This window comes from Dermochelys coriacea, chromosome 12 (genome assembly GCF_009764565.3).
Source record: "Dermochelys coriacea isolate rDerCor1 chromosome 12, rDerCor1.pri.v4, whole genome shotgun sequence".
In the NCBI taxonomy this organism is placed as follows: domain Eukaryota; kingdom Metazoa; phylum Chordata; order Testudines; family Dermochelyidae; genus Dermochelys; species Dermochelys coriacea.
In genome coordinates, this window is record NC_050079.1 from 21,635,907 (window position 1) to 21,660,687 (window position 24,781).

A 24,781-nucleotide genomic window follows, 5' to 3' on the forward strand; every position below is an offset into this window, starting at 1 on the left:
CTGTTTTGGATCATAATTTTGGTTCAAAAATTTGTAATAATCATAGATGGATCATGATCATATCTGTGTCTTGGCATAAAGATGAGAAAATTTGTTTCTCTGCTATTTTTCCCTAAGGAGAAATTGAGGGAGAAGGGGCATGAGCTGTGAGTAACATTGCAACATTTACAGTATGTCTACAGTGCAAGTTAGACAGCCATAGCTGGCCCATGACAGCTAACTCGGGCTCATGGGGTTTGGGCAAAGGGGCTCTTTAATTGTGATGTACATGTTCCAGGTTGGGCTGCAGCCTGAGGTCTGGGACCCTCCCATCTTGCAGGACCTTGAGCCTGAGCTCCAGCCTGAGCCTGAATGTCTACACTGAAATTAAACAGCCCCTTAGCCTGAACCCTGCGAGCCCGAATCATCTGGCCTGGGCCAACCACTGTTTTTTAGTTGCAGTGTAGACATAGCCTTAGGTTACACGTTAAGGCATGGGGTGGAAATTACTTTAACAGGATGGATATTTACATTCTAACTTGAAAAAGTTTTGGTGAAAGAGTATCCAGATTGAAAGGAGTATATTAAAAATCAGTTAGTATCTAGAGTAGATAAGTGATGCTTCAGCATGACTAAAAACCATTCAGTTGAAAAGTTTTATGTAACAGAGGAGGAAACGCTTTATTGTTTCATGATCTAGTTCATCACCTAATGTAGCAGTATAGGCCACATCTTTGATCTATGTTTTATTTATGGTCCTTCTATGGCACTCATCACTGTAATATCTGAAAGCCTAAATCTTGCTCAGTGGCATCCTCCTATCATGGTTTAAAATAAACACACAACACTAGTCTCTTGGTCTCTTGGTTAAAGGCCTCTGGCTGCAAATTTATTAATAAAATTCATTATGATAGTAATATAAAATTATTAACTGTTACCCAGTGATAAGTCCCAGCAGTCCTACTTTAATTAAAGTATGCCAGCATGCCTATGGGCAACTCTATCCCTAGTCATCCATAGATGCTCTACTGTGAACTACAGCTCTTTGTCCCACTGTGGCTAGGAGCCCTCATAATGTACCTGTGGCCAGTATAAGACTAATACCAGTAATGTTATTGACATCGGTTTAGTCTCTCTCTCCCAATTTGTACCGGCCCTTCATATTGTCCCAAACACCCAGTATGCTGGGGTAGGCTGGCTAGTCCTAGGCAGATTTCAAATATGTCAATTGCAAGCCAGTTTGTTAAGTACCACATTCAGCCTGGACTGTTGGAGATGGCTCCCACTAGCACCCCCCTGAAAAGGCATGGAAACGTGTGTTCCCACAAAAGTAGTGCTTGTGTTCTCAGGATTTAAATTTGCCTATTCATTGTGTGATATTACTTCTTGTAGAGTGGTCTTAATTTAGCATAGAGATGAACCAAAATTAGAACCTCAAGCCCCTTTAAATTGCAGGGGTAGGTTTGGATTTAGATCAATATTTCTGAAGCCATCCTTACAGTTTTGTTTCTAGGTCAGAACCAAAACTGGAAAGGCCTTGTTTTCTACTTCCAGTTCACAGGCAGTTTTGTGGGACAGTCCAAGATGTTGAAAATGTCACAAGGATATGCCTGTCTCCTTATCCAGTATATCCAAATTGTTTATCTAGCACCTCCTTACAGTGGTAGTAAGGAGTGATATACTATTGCTGCTATTGAAGATGTGGAAATCTTACAAAATCAGATGATATCATGAAAATTCTGTCATTTGGTGCTGAAATTCTACAAGATAAGCTTGTAAAATTTCAGTGCCATCAGACCTGAGCCCTATCCCTGAACCCTAGACCAAATCCTTGACATGCAATTTAACTAAATTGTGACCGTTTTGATAGGTGGAGGGGAGACAAATATAGTATTTTCAAGTCTGTATCCTTATTCATGGCTGTACAAGCAAACTTATTTAACTTCCATCTCTCTCCCTCTCCCCTTTGGATTCCCACCCCCCTTCTTCCCTCACACCATTGCTGGTATAAGATGGTATCCCCTGATGCAGCTGGGTCTTACCAGTCCTTTCACAGTTCCAGTCCTCAGAGCAGAAGATTAAGGGCCTTCAAAGTAACGTAGGGGGGAAGAGCTAGTGGGAAGGATTAACTGGACTTACTCTGTCTTCTCTTCTCATTAGCCATATAATAGTGGGGACAGAGGTCTGTGGCAAGCAGGCCTATGGGCTCAGACACAATTAAATGGAATCATGCTGGGAGTAGGGTGACCAGACAGCAAGTGTGAAAAATCAGGACAGGAGGTGAGGGGTAATAGGAGCCCATATAAGAAAAAGACCCCAAAATCGGGACTGTCCCTATAAAATCGGGACATCTGGTCACCCTAGCTGGGGGCCAGTTTGTGCCAAATATCTGTCCTATTTTTTTCATTGCATATAATTTAATATTTGAAGTAAAACCTGATACACCTCTTTCCAAATTTTATCACCCATTTTTTCCTCACACCATTGGTTTCAAGTTGTTTTGGGGCTGTAGGAGTTGCCTATACCCCGAGATATGAATGTGAGTCTTGAAGCGGCAGGTGCTTGTCTCTTCACTTGCAAGAAAGGGTTCCTTAAGGCTACAGGTTCTAGTCTCCCACACCAAGGGATGCGTCTTTCCTGATTGCTATGTCCAAGAACTTCAGCAGCAAGCTCTGACCTTTACAGCCATAGCAGATGAGCTTGTGAGAAACTTTCAGGCAAGTTATCAATACTGTCTAAAACATCAGGCAACACTCTTATACTGGCAGCGAAGTAGGAGAGACTAAACCCAGAGGAGAGCATGTAGAAGGTAACTTTCAAATTCAAATGTCTATCTATATATGTAACTTAATTTTTCAAGATGATATTTTTCAAGCTTTAGTTCATGCTGTCAGCTGGACCCTCTGAAAGTTAAAAAAAAACAATAAATGACTGAATTATTTATAAGACCAAGGTTGCTCCTGTGCATGCAGAGTAACCTTTTTTTATAAAACTTTTAGCACTGGAGTTTGAAGAAATGGTGTTGTGAAAAGGCCCATGTGACTAAGGGAGTTGGTGTTTGACCCTGTGCTGCTAGTCCTGATTAACCTGTAGCTAGTGTTTGTTGTAGTTATTGAGAAGCTTGGATACCTAAAGCCTCTATTCCTTCCCTTGTCCCCCCAGTTAAATGACAAATACATAGCATTTGACCAGGCTGTGCAGGGGTTAAGTGAATTGGAGCAGTCGTTACAAGTGAAGCAGCATCACTCTAGGAAACTTGAAGAGATCCTGTAGTAAATCTTGGGGCATGGAATCTCTACAGCCTGTTGAAAGTGACAGAAGACTGTCTTATCTAGTATTGAAGAAAATAATTGTTAACTTATCATCTCCAAGGAATTAGTGGGCTGGGGGGACTGACACTTCTTGTCATTGATGTGTTGCACCAACGCTGCCTAGGGCAACAGAGATTCAAGGAATGCTGTAGTCCAAAAGAAGACAGCCAGGACAGCAAGGAAACTTGAGGAAGAATTATTCAGAAACATCAGAGTTTGATGAGCCTAGCCATCAAGTCCACAAATATACAAGAATAGTTGGAAATTTGCAGCTGGTGAGAACAGAGACAGGATGAGTTCTATGGAAGTGAAGACACTAATAACAGCAAGAAGTCCAGGGCACATCCCGGCTTTCATATCTACAGATGGAGACCCAAAATCTGCAGGGCCACATTCCAACCCAGCACGTGTACAATAAGGCTCAGGATTTAAATAGCTCTATTCAGCATACTGACATGCATGGCCAAAGTCCAGCTCTGACACATGCAAAATTAGTTTCAGGATTGTTCCAGCATACTGAAAGCCCATGCCTAAACCAACCAATGCCACAAGCTCAGTGAACCAGAGGATGGCCTGTTCAAAATAGTATTCTTACTACTCATTGACAGCATACACTATAGAAGTTCAAATGATGTTCATGTATTGTCATATCAAGGTGTAAGATTACTGTAGATAGACCAGCTATGTCACACTTTGTATTTTTATTATCCAAGTATGGCATGCTACTATATTATTAGTGCTTACTAAGACTACTGTACACAATTAGGCTAAAGGTTCAGCGACCAATATACCTCCTGAGTTACATAGTTAATATAAAAATGTAATAAGCCCATTTATATGGTATTAAGTTAACAGGTCTCCTAGACCCAGTATATCTACAAGATAATGGTAAAACAATGCAAAATCCCACACCAGAAATCTTTAAAGGAACCTTCTCAAAATTTGAATGTCCCAAATTTAATCATTTTGTTTTCTTTTTAATATATTTGACAATGTTCATGTAATTAATACACAAGTGTTTAATTTTTATTTTCAAAAAGCCTTTTAAAAAATCAATTGACATCAGCATCTCAAAGTTGTTTGCCAGTAGCTCTTCAATAACTACCCAGTTTGTCTGAAAAATGGAGGAAAAAAGTTTGAAGGAATCATGTTTGTGTCATATACTTTAAACGGAAGGAAATGATTTCCAAAGCTAGGCATCTAGCTTGGCAGTGGTCTTTTAATTCAAAAACAGCATTCAGATAATCTTGGAAAGTAAAAAGTAACAAAATGTAGACAATTTACTATAAGGTGTCTAAATATTGTACTACATGCCATAACATTATCCACTGTTCAGGGACTACACTAACACCTGTGCACAAAGAAGTGAGCTAAGAATGGAATGGCAGTTTGTACTTGTAATCCTATTGCTTTGGTTAGGGGAAATTAAACTCGTAGTAGGGTTTGTAGGACAATTTTGATTACATGTTTTTGTTTATATGATTTTGATTACATTTTTGTTTTCCTAACTGGGTTTACATAGAGGAGTCTGTGACATTTTTGAAGTTTTAGCTTACATGTTATTTCATTAAAATAATGTATAAACATTTTGATTACTTCAGATATGTGAACTGTTGTGCTGGATGTCACTCTATGATAAAATAATAGTGAAACTTCTGTAATAATACCTGAATCTCAGGGAATTGGCCACTCTATATTGTTTTTTGAGCAAATTTGGCCATGTTCATGGATTTGACACGGAGACAGGAAAAATCAATAGTTTGAGCTTTTGGGTTTGTTTGAATCCAGAAATCAAAAATGAAAATAAAGCGAACCCTCATTAAGTGCTACTATGGTTAATCAGGAAAAGATTTGTAAAGGCACAAAGCTTTTGAAAATCAGCAGGAGTTGGACACCCATTTTATGCCTATGAAAATCATCCCATCAGAGAATACAGTCATGGGCACAGAGTAGAACCTAGACAGAAAAAGAGAGGGACCACCAAAGGAATTCATACAACTGCCTGCCACCTGAATCCACCATGTTTCTTATAGTTTACTTACCACTGACTTGGGTTCTCTATTTCGTCCAAATATCCGCACTCTGAAGTCTGCATGCTGTGCCACACTGATGCACATGCGCAGTTCAGTAACTAGACTGAGGTCATAATGAGGTCCATAACCCTTCCTCCTTTACTGTATTTCCAGAATACACAGAGATACTGTGGAAAGAAATGTGGAAGAAACAAGGTGGCTATGGATCAGGGAAGGCAATATATGCATAGAACTCCAGTTACTTGTTGTTTTAGTTGATTTGTTTGTTAGTAACCTCATTTTCTCCCACTTGAAACTGCCTCCACAGATCTTCACTTTTGGAGATTAATCAGCAATAGCAATCCATCCCAGGAGTCGGAAATCAGGATTATTTAATTAAAGAGGGACTGTAAGGCAGCTATCCCAAATTGGGTATCTGATCTAGTCTTGGCTTCAAGAGAGCAATGCTGGGTAAAGTGTTTATCAAACTCCATGTTGCAAATCTCAGAGATGGGAATATGATGCAGACAGGCTGTAGAAGCTGCTGTCACCCTAGTGGTATGTTTTTAAGGCCATCTGGTACCTGAACACCTGCCTGAAAATAACACATCTAAAAACAAAAGATGATCCATTTGGATTGCTTCTGCATTGAGTTAGATTCCCCATTAGAATTTTCTCCAAATGTAATAAACAATCTGGACAGAGTGCAGAAAGACCTTGCCCTATCCAGGCAATAATTGAGCTCCCCTTTTACATTCAGCTGGTAGAGCAAAGCTGACACAGGTGAGTCAAGAATTTGGGTAAGAAAAGATAGACTGACTCACATAAAAATCAGAGACTGCTTTTGACAACAACTTTGGGTGAGGATGACACATTTCCTACCCTTGATTAAAAATACATGCAAGGGGAATGGACTAGGAAATCTTGGAGTTCACTTGCATGTTTTACAGAGGTAACAACCAAGGAAGTAATTTTCAAGGTTTGTAAGGGTAAAGGACAATGGTGAAAATACCAAATGAAAAGTCCCAGAGAAGATTGAAAAAGCCAGATTTAAATCCCACAGAGTGGTTAGACTTTGCACCAAAGAGTAAGAAATTGGTTCAGTGGTGGATGAATAAAAATGGATGCTTTATACACAGGAAGGTAATAAGGAGAAATAGACACTCAGAAATATACTTTCAAAGAAAGATAGAAAAAAGCCAGAGCTCATCACTGAAAATAGATGCAAGATAACCAACAAAAATGAGGCCCAGAGCCTGACTAGAAACCTAAATGATAAAAAGAAAAGAAGTACTTGTGGCATCTTAGAGACTAACAAATTTATTTGAGCATAAGCTTTCGTGAGCTACAGCTTACTTCATCGGATGCATTCGGACGGCTGCTACTCTGAAACTTAAATGATAAAGCATCCACTTTTTAATAAATCCACTTTTTCTGTGGAAGACTTATAGGAGTCTAATGGGATTTCATGATCATCTGGCAAATCCAAGGATTTAGCATTTGGGGGGCCTATGATCCATGCCTATGATCCACAAATTAAGCAAAGTGGGATCTGGATTAAAAAACAAAACAAAATGCCACTGAGAGAAAAGATCAGACAGAAACAGCATATTTCCTCAGCCAAAGCCTGGAGACTGGAATACCAGAACTGAACTGCTCATGCAAGAGTTGGGTGGGTCAAGTGTGCTGACTTCTGTCTCACCTTTTGAAGGATTCTAGAAAGTAGAATAAAAGGAGGGAATGCATACAAGAAGTCTTCTCTCATACTAGAGGAGAAGTCATCTGATAGAGCCCTTTGGTCTATGTCTGGACAAGTACAGAAGTAATAGCACTGGGCAAAAGTAGGCTTGGGGGCACTCAGAAATTGATCTGGTTCCTTTGAATGAAATAGCCTGCCAAATAATTTTTCCCTGGTAGATCTGATATATAGATTTCAGAGGAATATGATGAATCGCTTCCAGACAGCTGTAGAAGGAACAGATTCTTCCTTGATATTATATTCAGGTAGTACAGTGCAGCAGTTAGCACTGGTACTACCCAGCCCTTGGTGAACAGAAGGAAGGTCACTAGGCTTAGATGTACATCACTAAGGCCTCTACTTGCTCCTCCCTGCTACTCTGTCCTCCTTTACCTACCTCATAGTATTTGGGTATCCACCTCAGTTCTCTTGTGCTTTGTAAGTGTCAGCCTGACCCTCCATTGTTAACATAGCACCATTGCTGCTGCCCCAGAAATACCCTTAATGTGGTTCTAAAGTAGCAGCAATGAATATAAACTGCAATATGTTGTTTATAAAAATATCTTATACGTATATAGCATCATGCTACTGTGCTTTCAATAGCTAAATACTTTAACAAAAAAAAATTAAAAAGTCACATTTTGTCATCACACAGTTGGCTGGAACCCAATGCTTTGGAAGTTGAGCTACATATGGGTCAGGGAAGGAAAAAAGGGAAACAGTAGAAGCATGAAGGAGGTAGTCTGAGAGGGGAGGGATAGGAGAAAACAGGAAAGGAGAAGAGAGCAGGGAGAGCCGAAATCAGTGCCCATAATACATGACATGGATCTTCCAAAGACCCTTTTCTCCCCAAGAGTGGCAGTGTTAGCAGCTCAGGCCTTTAAGCAAAATATGAAAACCCAATATTTTACACTCTTAGAGACATACTCTGCCCTTCCACAACTTCTGTTGACTTCAGTGGTGGACTGTATGTAGAGATCTGAGGGCACAACTTGCCCCTTATACTTACATACATTAACTTTGTTAAAATATAATTAAATTAATATTATTTTATATACTGGATCTCTAACATGTTGTAGAAAGGTGTGGCTTGGCTACTGAAGAGGCATGGTAGTCTTATTTGAGAAATCATTACATGTATTCAGAAACCTCATCAGGAAAACTTTTCTGCTTCATTCAGATTGTAGTTTTTATGTAAGCCAATATATCATTATTTGCAATAAATCATTAAGGGCCAGATCCAAATCCTACTGATATCAATGGACAATTTCCCCTTGACTTCAAAGAGAGCTGAATGTAAGATAAGGATTTTTATAATCATCTAGGCCCTGATTTTCCAAAGGGATCTCCTGTACACACTCCTTTACTCCAATGGGACTTTGTGTAGCAGATCCCAACGTCTGCAAGACAGAGGTCTATAGGGTTGACTTGACTGGGACCACTGCTGCATATAAAGTTAAGCATGTATATGAATGTTTGCGGGATTGGTGCTTAGACTGTAAGCTTCTTGGGGCAGGGACAGTATCAGTGAGCAGAGTATCAGTGAGGAACAAAAACTACATACTAAAAATGAACTATGCAGTTTATCAATTAGATTAATGATAGCTATGCATTTCATACAATATTTAGTTTTAATAAGTCTAAAATCATATATAACAATACTATGCTGTAATTGCTTATCATGTATCTCTTTGTTCCAGACACTTTTCTAAAAGAGTATGTATTATGTATGATGTGACCTTCAAATTTCATGAATGCATTGTGCAATAAACTGTCAATATTTGTGGTTATAAGGTACTAGATGACTTTTACAATAATTGGAACAGCTATATTAAAAGCTTGGATCACTCAGCTGGTTAAAGAGAAAGACACAGGCCAATGTTCATCTGGGACTTTCCTTCTGCCAGCTATTAAATGAAAGATATTGCAAGGTGCTTAAGATGTCGTCTTTGTTTGAAAAAGAATAGGGCAAAAAAAAGTCTCTGGGGAAAATGTTATATCTTAATAATCATTTTTCCTTTCAATATGCAGAATTTTCAGGCTAAACTGAGCTCCATAAGTTAATGGCAAGTGACTAAGCTTATTTTTTAAACATTACAACTTGTTTTCTGTCTTTTTTTACAGAATTCTTCAAACAAGTCAGATAGCCAAAAAGATGTATTTAAAAATTATTTTTGAGCAAATTATTTTTAAAAGGTTTTAAAAGCTACAGACTTTTCTAAAAAATAAAATACCTACAAAAAATGTTGGGAATTTGTGACTTAACGCAGCAAAAAACCTCTATAGTTTGAAGTTGCTTATTTAAAAGTGTAGTTATGTGTAAATTACAAATAGGGTAAGAAATATAGTAACAATTGGGATGTAAGTTGCTTATCAAATATTTGCATTGCTGTAGAGTATTTATTTATACTGATGCTTAATGTAGGGCCTACAAAACCCTCCTCAGAAAGCATACTGTAGTGAAAAACACCATATTATATTAATGAATTGCATAAATGAAATCCTATGGTATGATGTATTTTTGAACTATGGGCTATGAAAATAAAATTTTCAGCTACTTAGAATACCAGTAAACATGTCTGCTGTCTTCAGAGTCAGTAGTTGTTACTTTACCAGTTACTGACAAATTGCTTAGAACATTTTCGACTCCCTTTCCCTCATGCATGAGATACCACTTAGATAGCTCATTCCAGCCTGAGGTATTGGCTGTGATAGGCTTATGATCACTTGAGGTGTCTTGTGACTTTTCCTTCTCATAAATAGGCCTTAACATTTTAGCTCACCAGTTTGAATTTTCAAAACTAGTGTACCTACTAGTGCACTCATTGATAATGCATATACAGTAGCTGTAAGTGCCTTACATTTGTCCATTCAAAGGACTAACAGGGAAGTCTGATGTCACAAGTAGTATACTTTTTATTTACTTGTTGAAGCTTTGGTATAGTCTTCATTCCTAATAATACAAACAGAATTTGGCTGTTGCTTTCTTCTGGGCCTCCTTTCCAGTTCTTCTCTAAAATAGCTCTCTGTTTAAACAAATTCTTTGCCAATTCATATTAATGCATAACAGTTTAAGATTACCATATATGGTCATTATAAAACCTAAATCATTGATGTAACAATAGAGGCATCAAGTTGTCACTGACCTAAAGTTACCAGCAGCCAAAATACAGTTACTTTTTCAGTAATATTAGAATCCTTCATTTTAAGGCATGAAGTTCACTAACAAAAAGTTCAAGCATTTGTGATGATTATAGAACTTTAGTTTCAAAATATAAGTACTGGTCCAGGTTGTACTCTCAGTCACACTTGTGCAGCTTTATTGAAGTCAGTTGGGTTGCACAGGTATAACTGAGAGCAGAACTGGGTCCACTGCACGTAAAATGAAAAAAAAAAGTTTGTTATATAGCGCCGAGGTTTATACATTTTGTAATTTTGAAAATGATTTGAGCTAACTCCAAAGTATAGACAGAATAAATGATGAAAAAAATGAAAAAAAATGATGCTTTCCCAGAAATGGAATATTCTGTGGTATTTCTCAAGGTGCAAGATGGTTAAAGTGCAGGAAGTGCAAGCAAAAACAGCGGTGGCAGGTTTTTCTCATCTACTAAATTGTTTCTTCACCTCAGATTCACAATATAGTATCTCCTGTTCAGAGAGCTAAACACATACTGTGTGGATCAGATTGGGTAGTTTTATAGATATTTTAAAAATAACAGTGATCATGTTGTGCCATACAACTTCATGTTGTGCCATATTTCATTAACTTCTACAGGCAGTTCTAAAGAACTGCAAGTATTTTAAATTTCAGAAATATATGAAAACATGGGATTATGTGCAGCTTTTAAAGATTTTTGACCATATTTTCAAAGGGACCTCCAATACAGTCTGAAAAATGTGTGAGTGCAAATGCATACTTGAGTGTGATTGATTACTTTCCCATGCGATTACCTATTTGTGCCTAATTTGGCAATTTGGGTCACTAAGACTCAAACTGCCTTCAGTGGGAGTTTAGCCTGCAAAAGGACTGCAATTTAGCTCCTTTGTACATGATAGTGCCTCTTTGTGTATGTGCAAGTACAGGGTTTCACACAGCAAACAAATACATTTTTAAATTTTACAGGGCACATTTGTAGAGACTCCTTTGACAATTTGGGTTCTAGGGTGGATGAAGTAAATCTTACCTACCTAACTTGTATATGTTTTTATTTTTAGAAAATTAGTGCATTCTTTCTAGTCATATTTATTGAAACACTACATAAAGTAGGCCACACAGCACTGATTTTGAGATCTTGAGGAAAATGTACACAATTTTCAAAGAAATCATTTGAGTGATTGTCCATACGGATTCCACTTCTGGTGCACATGACCCCATGCATGTGAAAAAGGTTTCTTTTTGGCCAGCAGTGTGCATTAGTACCTCTACCCTGGATGTCCTCACATCCCCCACACCCAAGGACATAACAGGGAAAGCAGGTCCAACCATCCTTAACTTCCTTCTTCGTGCCTGTGGCAGTGACAGAATTCCTACAGTGTCTCCCTACTCCTCTGCACACTGTGTAATCTCTTGTTAGGCTAGTTAGTTAATATAGTTACTGTAGTTAGGATAGTTACAAGCTTTGTGTTTATGCGTGTTGGCAAAAAAACCTCCCACATTAGAATAATAGGTTGGGGATACCCTGGTACATGGACTTGAGCCACTATGGCTGAAACAAAAGCCTCTGGATTTAAAACTTGACTGTCTTGCAAGATTGCTATCCCACCCAATGATGGACACCCTTTGCTGCTAGTGTAGACATAGCCTAGTGACTTTTCCAAGGTCAGGCAGGAAATCTGATTGAACAAAGAACTGAACCTGGGTCTCCTCTGTCCCAGTCTAGTGTTATAATTATTGGGCCATTGTTTGTCTCTCATGTCTCTGTCTCAGTGCATGCCCCTAGCTGAAACACAGCTCATAGCTCAGATTGGCTGGTCACTGAGTAATCACAGGATCACCTGAGACTGTGGTCCACACTTCTTTCAGTACCAACTCCTCAGTACTGATGCTTCCGGTATCAATAAGCTCTGTGCTTGCAACTCTGACATTGACCTCCATCAGCATCTGCACCAACTTTCCCAGCACCAAAGACATTTATCACACAGTCGTAGTCAGCCCTGCTCTCCTCATCTGCTCTTCTAAACTACTATGCTAGAAGTGCTACTGCCTCAATATCATTTACTAATACTATCTTGGTACTGATGAGCTCTCCTGTTTAGGTTGTGGGTGTGGTTTGAGAGTGCCCTAGGACACTAGACAGGGAGCCCCCCACCACCTCTGGAAGAATTATATGGTTTTCTTCCTCCTCTTCCAAGAATAGAAGGGAGATGTCCCCCACCATACACCTCCCTCTCCCTCTTATGAGCCATATTGGTCTGATACAGAATCACTCTTACAAACACAGATCTCAGGAATTTCATGGGGAACATTTACTTTGGTTTCCATCCCGTTGGCCTCCAGCCCCTACAATGTTACAATGATACTGCCAAGAATGACCTTGAGCGGATCACTGCGGACTACGTGGCTCTGGGAAGAAGGATAAAGGAGTTGGAGGCGCAAGTGGTGTTCTCGTCTATCCTCCCCGTGGAAGGAAAAGGCCTGGGTAGGGACCGTCGAATCGTGAAGGTCAACGAATGGCTACGCAGGTGGTGTCGGAGAGAAGGCTTTGGATTCTTTGACCATGGGATGGTGTTCCATGAAGGAGGAGTGCTGGGCAGAGACGGGCTCCATCTTACGAAGAGAGGGAAGAACATCTTTGCCAGCAGGCTGGCTAACCTAGTGAGGAGGGCTTTAAACTAGGTTCACCGGGGGAAGGAGACCAAAGCCCTGAGGTAAGTGGGAAAGCGGGATACCGGGAGGAAGCACAGGCAGGAAGGTCTGTGAGGGGAGGGCTCCTGCCTCATACTGGGAATGAGGGGCGATCAACAGGTTATCTCAAGTGCTTATATACAAATGCACAAAGCCTTGGAAACAAGCAGGGAGAACTGGAGGTCCTGGTGATGTCAAGGAATTATGACGTGATTGGAATAACAGAGACTTGGTGGGATAACTCACATGACTGGAGTACAGTCATGGATGGTTATAAACTGTTCAGGAAGGACAGGCAGGGCAGAAAAGGTGGGGGAGTAGCACTGTATGTAAGGGAGCAGTATGACTGCTCAGAGCTCCGGTACGAAACTGTGGAAAAACCTGAGTGTCTCTGGATTAAGTTTAGAAGTGTGTGCAACAAGAGTGATGTCATGGTGGGAGTCTGCTATAGACCACCGGACCAGGGGGATGAGGTGGATGAGGCTTTCTTCCGGCAACTCACGGAAGCTACTAGATCGCATGCCCTGATTCTCATGGGTGACTTTAATTTTCCTGATATCTGCTGGGAGAGCAATACAGCGGTGCATAGACAATCCAGGAAGTTTTTGGAAAGCGTAAGGGACAATTTCCTGGTGCAAGTGCTAGGGGAGCCAACTAGGGGGAGCGCTTTTCTTGACCTGCTGCTCACAAACCGGGTAGAATTAGTGGGGGAAGCAAAAGTGGATGGGAATCTGGGAGGCAGTGACCATGAGTTGGTTGAGTTCAGGATCCTGACGCAGGGAAGAAAGGTAAGCAGCAGGATACGGACCCTGGACTTCAGGAAAGCAGACTTTGACTCCCTCAGGGAACAGATGGGGACAATTTCCTGGTGCAAGTGCTAGGGGAGCCAACTAGGGGGAGCGCTTTTCTTGACCTGCTGCTCACAAACCGGGTAGAATTAGTGGGGGAAGCAAAAGTGGATGGGAATCTGGGAGGCAGTGACCATGAGTTGGTTGAGTTCAGGATCCTGACGCAGGGAAGAAAGGTAAGCAGCAGGATACGGACCCTGGACTTCAGGAAAGCAGACTTTGACTCCCTCAGGGAACAGATGGCCAGGATCCCCTGGGGGACTAACATGAAAGGGAAGGGAGTCCAGGCGAGCTGGCTGTATTTCAAGGAATCCCTGTTGAGGTTACAGGGACAAACCATCCCGATGAGTCGAAAGAATAGTAAATATGGCAGGCGACCAGCTTGGCTTAATGGTGAAATCCTAGCGGATCTTAAACATAAAAAGAAGCTTACAAGAAGTGGAAGGTTGGACATATGACCAGGGAAGAGTATAAAAATATTGCTCGGGCATGTAGGAAAGATATCAGGAGGGCCAAATCGCACCTGGAGCTGCAGCTAGCAAGAGATGTCAAGAGTAACAAGAAGGGTTTCTTCAGGTATGTTGGCAACAAGAAGAAAGCCAAGGAAAGTGTGGGCCCCTTACTGAATGAGGGAGGCAAGCTAGTGACAGAGGATGTGGAAAAAGCTAATGTACTCAATGCTTTTTTTGCCTCTGTTTTCACTAACAAGGTCAGCTCCCAGACTGCTGTGCTGGGCAACACAAAACGGGGAAGAGATGGCCAGCCCTCTGTAGAGATAGAGGTGGTTAGGGACTATTTAGAAAAGCTGGACGTGCACAAGTCCATGGGGCCGGACGAATTGCATCCGAGAGTGCTGAAGGAATTGGCGGCTGTGATTGCAGAGCCCTTGGCCATTATCTTTGAAAACTCGTGGCGAACGGGGGAAGTCCCGGATGACTGGAAAAAGGCTAATGTAGTGCCCATCTTTAAAAAAGGGAAGAAGGAGGATCCTGGGAACTACAGGCCGGTCAGCCTCACCTCAGTCCCTGGAAAAATCATGGAGCAGGTCCTCAAAGAATCAATCCTGAAGCACTTAGAGGAGAGGAAAGTGATCAGGAACAGTCAGCATGGATTCACCAAGGGAAGGTCATGCCTGACTAATCTAATCGCCTTTTATGATGAGATTACTGGTTCTGTGGATGAAGGGAAAGCAGTGGATGTATTGTTTCTTGACTTTAGCAAAGCTTTTGACACGGTCTCCCACAGCATTCTTGTCAGCAAGTTAAGGAAGTATGGGCTGGATGAATGCACTATAAGGTGGGTAGAAAGCTGGCTAGATTGTCGGGCTCAACGGGTAGTGATCAATGGCTCCATGTCTAGTTGGCAGCCGGTGTCAAGTGGAGTGCCCCAGGGGTCGGTCCTGGGGCCCGTTTTGTTCAATATCTTCATAAATGATCTGGAGGATGGTGTGGATTGCACTCTCAGCAAATTTGCGGATGATACTAAACTGGGAGGAGTGGTAGATACGCTGGAGGGGAGGGATAGGATACAGAAGGACCTAGACAAATTGGAGGATTGGGCCAAAAGAAATCTAATGAGGTTCAATAAGGATAAATGCAGGGTCCTGCACTTAGGATGGAAGAATCCAATGCACCGCTACAGACTAGGGACCGAATGGCTCGGCAGCAGTTCTGCGGAAAAGGACCTAGGGGTGACAGTGGACGAGAAGCTGGATATGAGTCAGCAGTGTGCCCTTGTTGCCAAGAAGGCCAATGGCATTTTGGGATGTATAAGTAGGGGCATAGCGAGCAGATCGAGGGACGTGATCGTTCCCCTCTATTCGACACTGGTGAGGCCTCATCTGGAGTACTGTGTCCAGTTTTGGGCCCCACACTACAGGAAGGATGTGGATAAATTGGAAAGAGTACAGCGAAGGGCAACAAAAATGATTAGGGGTCTAGAGCACATGACTTATGAGGAGAGGCTGAGGGAGCTGGGATTGTTTAGTCTGCAGAAGAGAAGAATGAGGGGGGATTTGATAGCTGCTTTCAACTACCTGAAAGGGGGTTTCAAAGAGGATGGCTCTAGACTGTTCTCAATGGTAGCAGATGACAGAACGAGGAGTAATGGTCTCAAGTTGCAATGGGGGAGGTTTAGATTGGATATTAGGAAAAACTTTTTCACTAAGAGGGTGGTGAAACACTGGAATGCGTTACCTAGGGAGGTGGTAGAATCTCCTTCCTTAGAGGTTTTTAAGGTCAGGCTTGACAAAGCCCTGGCTGGGATGATTTAACTGGGACTTGGTCCTGCTTTGAGCAGGGGGTTGGACTAGATGACCTTCTGGGGTCCCTTCCAACCCTGATATTCTATGATTCTATGATTCTATGATTCTATGTTCAGTCTTGGTCATTTTGGGGTTCTTGTGGTATGCAACCAGTTAGGAAATCTTCCTGCTCTCTTTCCCACAAATCATCGTAAGTCTACTCAAGAGGTTCAGGGGGGTACAGTGTCATAGTCTGCACCAGCAGGAGCATGACAGCAAGAAATATGATGGAAGGTCAGTTGATTCCAACAGCAATAGCTTCCTCCTTACCCAATAAGAAAGTCTTCCTTTCTACTCCTAGTCAGCTGGATAGTTCTAGCATCTTCCCAGACCTCTTACAGGGCATGACTGACACCTTATAGATCCCAGTGAAGGTAATGCAAGAAAAAGCACACAAATTACTAGAGATTCTGCACTCCTCCATGCCTGTCAGTCAGGGGTTGTTGCAACACCAGCATCATTGGTACCCCTGTCCAATAAGGCTGAGAGGCATTACCAAGTTCCTTTTAAGGGATTTGAATATTTCTGCATCCACTCAGTCCTGGGCTTAAATGTGGCAGTGGTGCAAAAAAGTCCAAAGATTGATAGAAAGACTTGGTAGAAAGACCTACTACACCGCTAGCCTCCAGATGTGCATTTCGAATGATCAGATGCTTCTGTCAAAAACATCTGAAGTGGGTCATGTTGTCACAGTTCATAGAGAAGATTCCATGGGAACATTGGGAGGAGCTAAAATCTCAAGTGTCTAAAGGACAAATAGAAGACTGAATATCACTGCAGGCTGTTCTAGACACATCTGAGATGGCAGAATGTTCAATGGTTGCTTCCATTGTGGTGCACAGGACTTCATGGCTTCATTCTTGTGGAGTTCTCAAGTTGTCTAAATGACCATTGAGAGCATCCCATTGGAAGGTTATGAACTATTTAATGCATGAACAGATGAAGCCCTGTATTCATTTAAAGGTTTTGAAAGCTGCTCTTCACTCTTTGAGTGCATACACTCCAGCCATAAGGAGTAAGCAGGCCAAAACTTAAAGTCTCAGGCAGACAGAGGCCCTCTACCTCTTATTACTATAACACACACAGACAGGTGGAACCATTGAGAAAGAAACAGCACTTCAAACATAGGCAGCCCTCTGCTTCATCCTCTTCTGCTTCACACTTTCCATCTACCTTTAATGGGTTTAATGCCATTTTTGAGAGCCAAGCAGAAACATTTGAGGATCTATACCCCATCTCCCCTGCTTTTGTCAACCACCATTTTTATTTTAGGAGGCCTGGACCCAGATCTCCTTGGATCAGTGGGTCCTGGAACGTATAAAAAGGGACGTTCCATCCAATTCCAGTCCCTTCCTCCTCCCCCACCCTCTTTCCCTATCCTATTTTAGGTCCCCTCTCACTAGATACTGTTAAAACAGGAGGTAGATTCCCTTCTGCAACACAGAGCAATGGAAGAGATGCCCATGTAATTCAGAGGCATGGGGATCTACTCCCATTACTTTTTTAATCCCAAAGGAAAAGGAGGACCGGCATCTGATTCTAGACTTGAGATGCCTCAACAGATTCATCCACCATTTCAAGTTATTCAAGCCCTGGCCTCAGTTATGCCCTTATTAGATCCTCAAGATTGATTCACTGGTCTCTGCCTTCAGGATGCTATTCCCATCTGTCCATACATCCAGCACACAGAAAATACCCTAGATTCATATTAGGAGACTCTTACTACCAATGTAGGGTCCTACCCTTGAGTCTCTCCATGGCACCTAAAATATTCACTCATTGCCTATTTGTCATCACAATCCATTTAAGAAGATATGGCATTCAGGTATACCCATACCTGGATGACTGCTGATCTGGGGGAAATCTCTCCAGCCGGTGACCAGGTTGATTCTAATAATATTAGGGCTCTTTACCACAGTGGTGCTCAAACTAGAGAAAAAGCCACACTTTCGGTAACCCAAACTATCGAATTCATACATGCTTTTACCCAGCACTATTCCATAGCTGAGGCTTCAAGATCAGATGTCTTCTGGTAGAGCTGTCCTGCAACCCTTGTTTAAATAGGACTCCTAGCATCCTACTGAAGTGGAATCCATCTGGACAATCACTCAAAGAAGAAAGAATGGTTATTTACTCTGCAGTAACTGGTTTTTGGAGACATGTTGTCCACATGGACAATAGACAGTCCTAGTCAAAAAAATCAGATCTCATGTGCATGGGGCACATGCACACCAGAAGTGGAATCCATGTGGACACCACATCATGAAGAACCACAGTTATTGTAAGTACCATTCTTTTTCCTCCTCTTTTTTTTTTTTTGGCCTTGGAATTGATCAGCTAAGAGACACCTTTTTTTTTCCCCCTCCAAATCCTGGTTAAATCACAAGTGGAATAGATTTGGTAAAACTAATCCTAGTTCCTATATGTCCATAGTGAAACCTTCCCAGAGATTGCTGACACAGCTCAGTACAGCTGGCAAGTTTCCCACCAATGAAATAGTTTGGGAATGGGTGAGGGAATATTGCAAGTCAGTGTTGCTGAGCCCTGTGGAGAAGCTTTACCTGTGCCTATATCAATTATTGTTAGCTTAGTTTTACTGCTGCTAGCCCCCCACATATTTATGACTATAGTTCTCTTATCTTACAGATTTCTTATTCTTTTTTGCAGTTCATACATGTAAGCTAATTTTTTCTTAACCCTCTATTGGTTGTTTTAAGCCAATAAATGTAATTTGTCAGATATCAAATCAAATGGAACTTAACAACATGCTTTTAATTAGCATCTGTATAAGTGCTTTGATGAATGGGCATGGTTTGCTGACTCAGGTCCTAGTGAGAGGAGAGATGTGAGGGTAGGGTCTGAGAGGGACAGACAGCAATCATGAACATACATTTTCATTGATTGAAGGAAAAAGAGTTAGATGTAATTCAGGTAGCAGTGGCCTCCAGCACTTTGGTGGGATCTGTAAGCAGAGAATTCAAAAGAGAAACCCTCAACACAGCTTTAAAGTCTTAGGAATGTGTTCACTGTGGGAAGAAAATGTTCTTATAGGTAAGGCCTTGTTGGAATAAAGCCTTTAGCACTATCTACTGTATGTCTACTTAAATTAAAGAAAACTTTTCAGACCACCCACATCTTTCTCTGCTTCATTGTTGTTTTCAGTTTGCTTTTTCAGAGGGATTAGTACTAGAGTAAACTCCATAGCCTCACAGCCTCAAAAAATTCAGTTCCGTGTAAAGTGAAAATTAGACTCTTAAATCTGCAGAGTGAGCTGTTTATCTTACAAATTTATTCTTTTTTATTGGGCCACACATATTATAGATAGAAAGATAAAAGGGAAATGGATACCAGACCATCATTTACATTGACATATAGCAAAACATAACTAATACTCTTATTCTGTAAATTTATCCTGAGTGGCTTGTTAACTTTATCTATATATTTATCTATAGTGTTCACATAGTGTTTATTGATCAATTAAGAGTTTTTCTTTTCATTGTCTTCATACATACAGTATTTTGCACTTCACAATCTCAGAAATGCTTTTCTCTAAAGCAGTTTTGGACCTTATCATATAAAATTTTTTGTTGAACACGCTGTACAAACAAACAGTGGAAAATCAGAATTCCTTGGGCAATTCAGAAATATAGGTTTGCATCTATCTATGTGTGCCTTGATCTTAAAAGATAGCATATACTCTGAATTATGTTACATTTAAATACTTGTGAATAACTCAAAATGACAGTTACTGGCCTTCTACTTAAATATTGTGTTTTAACTCTGCAGTATTTCAAGTAGAACTAAGAACTTTCAGAGAATATTGTCAGGCATGTATTTGTTTTAGAAAGCTATCCTTTTTCACCTTTTAAAAAGTGACCATTACAAGGCCTAGTGCAAGTATATGGCAAAGCGTATTCCTGGTGTCTTTTTTTTTTTACAGATATTTTAGCCATAGAAATGTTTGTATTTCCATAAAGAAACTATTCTTCTATTTAATATGGTACAGAGAAAAACTGGCTGGGAGTTTAGAACTTTAGATTTCTGTTATCTAATTATTAGTTTTTTATATTGTTTGTAGCTTTGTTAGGTAAGGGCATTTGGTTGTTGCTATTAAATAATATGACTCTTAAGGCTTTTCTGGATTCACAAGTTCATACACAGCTCTAGCTGTTCTGTCAGTCTCACTCTCGTGTTTTCATCAGTCCCCAACCTTCATCAAAATAGTGACAGTGTCCATTATATGGTATTTGCTTAAAATTTCTACTGTTGCCTTGTTCAGTAATGCAGTATTGGGATCTATGCTACTGAATTAATGTTTTTCTTAAGCCAATTGTTAAATACTTTTTCTTATGTCCTATCATTTCTGTGTAAAAGACAACTCCATGTAAATTGCATTCCATCTTCTAATAGCTTTGGTTACATAACAAAAAGCTGAGGATGGAACAATTTTAATCAATACTTTATGGTGAAAATTCTCAAGGCTGTGCACAAAGATTTAACTGTATGTTTCCTGTTAATATCAATGGGAGTTACACAACTTAACCTCTGCACACAACTCTGAAAATGTACCCCTGTGTATTCTGCCCCTGTAGTGTAACAATATTGTAATTCCATTTCAAAATTTCTATATTTGCCATCCTACTTTCTCTGCTTTTGTACTGATGCATGTATGTCACATATTACTTGGGAAATCTTCATAAATACAAGTAAAATTTGAGATACAAGATTGGTTTTAATAATCACCTTTTAAAAATGCCCTGCCTTTTTTGTAATGTTCATGTCAGTCTTATGCCTAATCTGAAACTCACTTTGTTCATATACTGCTTGAAGCATATTTCCAATAGTCATATTGTTCAAAATGCATGAGAAAATAATATCTTTTTTTAATTAGAAGATTTAAATGGTGTCATATCAGACACAGAAGCTATTGCAGTAAGATGTACAGTGTGTGTGCAGCCATATATGAAAATGTAGAGGAGAGCGGAAGAGAAAGTTCCCCTCATCTGGCCTGCTTTTTCATTGGCTTTCCCTGACATTAAGCCAGTCAGTAGGCCTTGTGCAGCCTAACTCCAATGACGGAACACTGTGTTAGAAAGGTGGCATTATCTGTTCCAATTTATATCCAGAAAGGGAGGCAGTGTCACTTCTGCAGTCTTCCCTAGTTTGACAACTGTATTGTTGTTCATTTTAATTTTTAATATACTTAATTCAAACTTTTTCACATTAAAATGCTCAGCTTTTCAATAATAATTATAAATTATCCATATTTAACAAAACAACTTTTTGAAACATTTTTGGGAAAAAATAATAGGAACTAAGCAAAAGAAGAAATCAAACCAGCTGCTGACACAGCTGTTTCTTTTCTTGTATAATTCAGTTCAATATAAAGGTACCATATGCTGTTTAAAGTGATGTTAGGAAAGATGAAATAATTTAAGAGAATAACAAGAAAATATATGAATTGTCAGCATTCTGTCAGATTTAAAGAATGAAATAGACAGGTGTAGTATTGACATGTTTAACTTTGTGTTGTGTTAGCAGTTTCAGTGAGAACAACTTCTGACATGTGCTGAAGTGATGTGAGAACATTTCTGTGTTTCAGACATTGGAGAAGAAGCTGGGAGATCTGTAGGAATCCAGCAGCCAGCTTTATTGAGAGACAGGAGCCTTGGTTCTGCCATGAAAGACTGTCCATATTGTGGAAAAACTTTCAGAACGTCACACCACTTAAAAGTTCATTTGAGAATACATACAGGTGAGAGGTGCAGGGAAATTTGGATGTTCTATACCATAAGGTAACAGACTGGGGTTGTCAAGATGTTGCAATAATGTATGTATGGAGTTGTAATTTCCAGTATACACTGGTACTCAGAGTCTGTTGATAAAGATATATGGCAACATTCCTAAATAAAAAATACAAGGAATGGTTAGATGGGGGGAGAGGCCACTTTAACAGAATCATCCTTTTCCAATTAGGGATTCTCTATGGTTTTGCGCTGTTATTATTTTTGTTCAATTTATTTTTAATATCATAAAATCATAGATATACACAAATATACTCATTTTAACCTCTTCCTCTGTACATGAACACTTTAGCTTCTTCAGTTTTATTAAATATGGGTATAGCTTGTCATTTTAACATTAGATAAACGCCAAAGTTCCTTTCCATGTGTCAGAGTTTGGGTTTCAGAGCCCAAGCTCCAGCCTGAGTGGGAACATCTACATTGCCATTTTTAGCTCTATAACACAAGCCAAGTCTGTAGACCTGGGCTCTGAGACTTGCCACCATGTTTTTTTTTTTGAGAGAGAGCCCCACAGCCCAAGTCTGTAGACCAGGCTCTGAGGTTTTATTGCTGTGTGGAAGTACCCTATGATGCTCTTTTGTCCCATATACCTGTATGGGATAGTATATTCTGAGTTCTTCAGACCTACAGTAATTCTGGGAGACTCTGCAAGGTGGGAAAAGGAGGATTGAGGCCTCCCAAAACTTAAGTATATTTGTCACATGACATGGGTGGCAGGGACTCATTTCTCTCTCCTCCTCTGGAAGCCATGAATGGGGGGTTATTGCAGGGCTTTTGTGGATAGTAACTATTTAGGACTGTGAAGGCTGCATGTGGATAGGTCCAAAGTTGAGACTGGCATGGGCAGTCAGGAGCTCATTTATTAATTACCCACATACAGTCACTTCCGCTACTCATTGGCAGGTGTGGTTCTTTCCTTCCTCTTCAGCAGGAGAGCCTGTTGGGTAATTTGAGTGGCTAAAATGTGTGATCATCCAGGATTTTGGCTGCCAGTAACACCCCAGTTATTTTAGAATGTATGGAGCCAATGGTGTATACACTTCTACAGTTCATAGACACAATGAACAGGATTAGGAAATACTTTCCAGCTGTATCTCTTGAGTTTATTATCTTTGTCATTTTTTCATTCTACAACGTATGTTTTTTTCATATGCAAATGCTATCTGTGTACCCAAATCAATCATTTAGGTGTCTAACCTATTTGCATGCAAACGTAATTCTGGAGCGCACAAACTTGACACTGCATTATTGGGTATGCAAGTGGACAGACTGCTTTTGAAAATATGACTGGAAGGGCTGAAAATCAGCAAAAACAGGAAATTGAAAGGAACAGATGGAGCTTATGTCTTATCTCTTCTCCTTGTGTCTTTGAATTGTGGTACAATGCTTGACTATATAGAGGCTGTTTTTAAGGTCACTTTGAAAATTTGGCTTTAACATTGTTTAATTCATATAGAAAGTAAACACTTTAGGATTGTCTCTTTACTACTTGTTTGGAGTTTGTACCGTTCCTAACACAATGGAACACTGATCCCTTCATTCACTACTATAATGAAAGTAAATAAATAGTAATTACATTATTTTAAAGGAGTCTTGTCAGCATAAGTTTTAAACTATTTTAACCCTTTCTAATGGAAGAAAATATTTTAAAATAACCTGACTGCAGTCCTCTTTCCTTCCTCTACCAACAACTTATTAAAATTAAGTTGTCATTCTGTTTTGTTGTTTTAAAGATGACACTGATTATGCATTCAGTATTCGTGGCTCAGAATTCATGGACAATAAGTGAATTACAATGGAAATACTCCATAAAAATTGAGCATTAAAATTTACTTACAAATCAAAACAAAAAGATAAACCTTCATGTAAATAAAGAAAATAAAATGATTTGGGGAAACATCATATAGACCATGCAAACAATGTTTGCAATTTATTTAAAAAAGCATAATAATATTAAAATAGATAAAGATCAATTTCCACTGAAGTAAGAACAAAGTATTTCTAAAATTATGAGAAGAGTATGTTTAAATGGAACGGTTCATGTTACATATTATAAATAGTCATAATAAACATTATAAAATGGCAAATTACAAGTTATTAAATCAAAATTAAGTTGTTATGCAGTAAATGGAAATGATGTGATAGATACCAATTATTAAGCAGATATTATATTGGTGGTTTTATACTTGTCTGTGACTGTATTTTGTCAGTTTCCTGCATTTTATATCACACTTTGTCTTTATTATATGTCAGGATCATATAACAGACTGATACTTCACTGTATTTCTCCACTACATTAACTCAATTACTGCTCTTGTTCTCATGGCACCTGCTTGTCAGAGATGAGCTTAAGCAATTTAGAAAAAGTTAGGTTCCTTCCAATGTGTGGGTGTTTGGAGGCACAGAGGTAGAATGGCTTGGTGCCCCAGCCAACACCAACTAATAGTGTGACTACACTGCATTGTAAACCTGGGCTCGGGCTCAAGCATGACCCCCCTTCTGTCTACACACGAATCTGTCTGATTCAGGCCTGTGCCCAAGCCCAGGAACCTGCAGGAGCGGAGTGTTCAAGCCTGGGTCCTGCAGGGTTTGGGGCCCAAACCCCATTACTTTGTAGTGTGGACACAGTTTGGGCCCAGACCCGCTGGCCTTAGGCCCTGAGTATCTGCTAAGTGATTCCCTACAATCCCGTAGGTCAGTGCTCTCTGTCCTCTCTATCCCAAGAGTAGCCAGTCAACTCCCAAGAAATGGAAGCAACTCCGCCTTCCTTGTTCAAGTACAATAGCTTGGCATTTAAGCCTTGCATTTTATCCTGACTACTGAACTGCAAACACACTGAACCATCTCCTGTATTTCAAATGGATACCAGAAGAAGTCCTTTGCCAATTGTGCTGCTTCGTGGGCATGGGAGCACAGCCAGATTTTGGTGAATTTCTGATGCA

General features: G+C 40.1%; 1 protein-coding gene across 6 annotated transcripts in view; it reads left to right on the plus strand.

Annotated features, from left to right (window-relative positions):
- The window catches only part of ZNF536 (zinc finger protein 536), a 415,977-nt gene that overhangs the window by 229,780 nt on the left and 161,416 nt on the right, over positions 1 to 24,781 (plus strand). For all 6 annotated transcript variants that reach the window (XM_043494950.1, XM_043494953.1, XM_043494954.1 and 3 more), the window contains one exon: positions 21,638 to 21,790. In XM_043494950.1, coding sequence (XP_043350885.1) covers positions 21,638 to 21,790 — 153 coding nt within the window. The remainder of the gene's footprint in view (positions 1 to 21,637; positions 21,791 to 24,781) is intronic.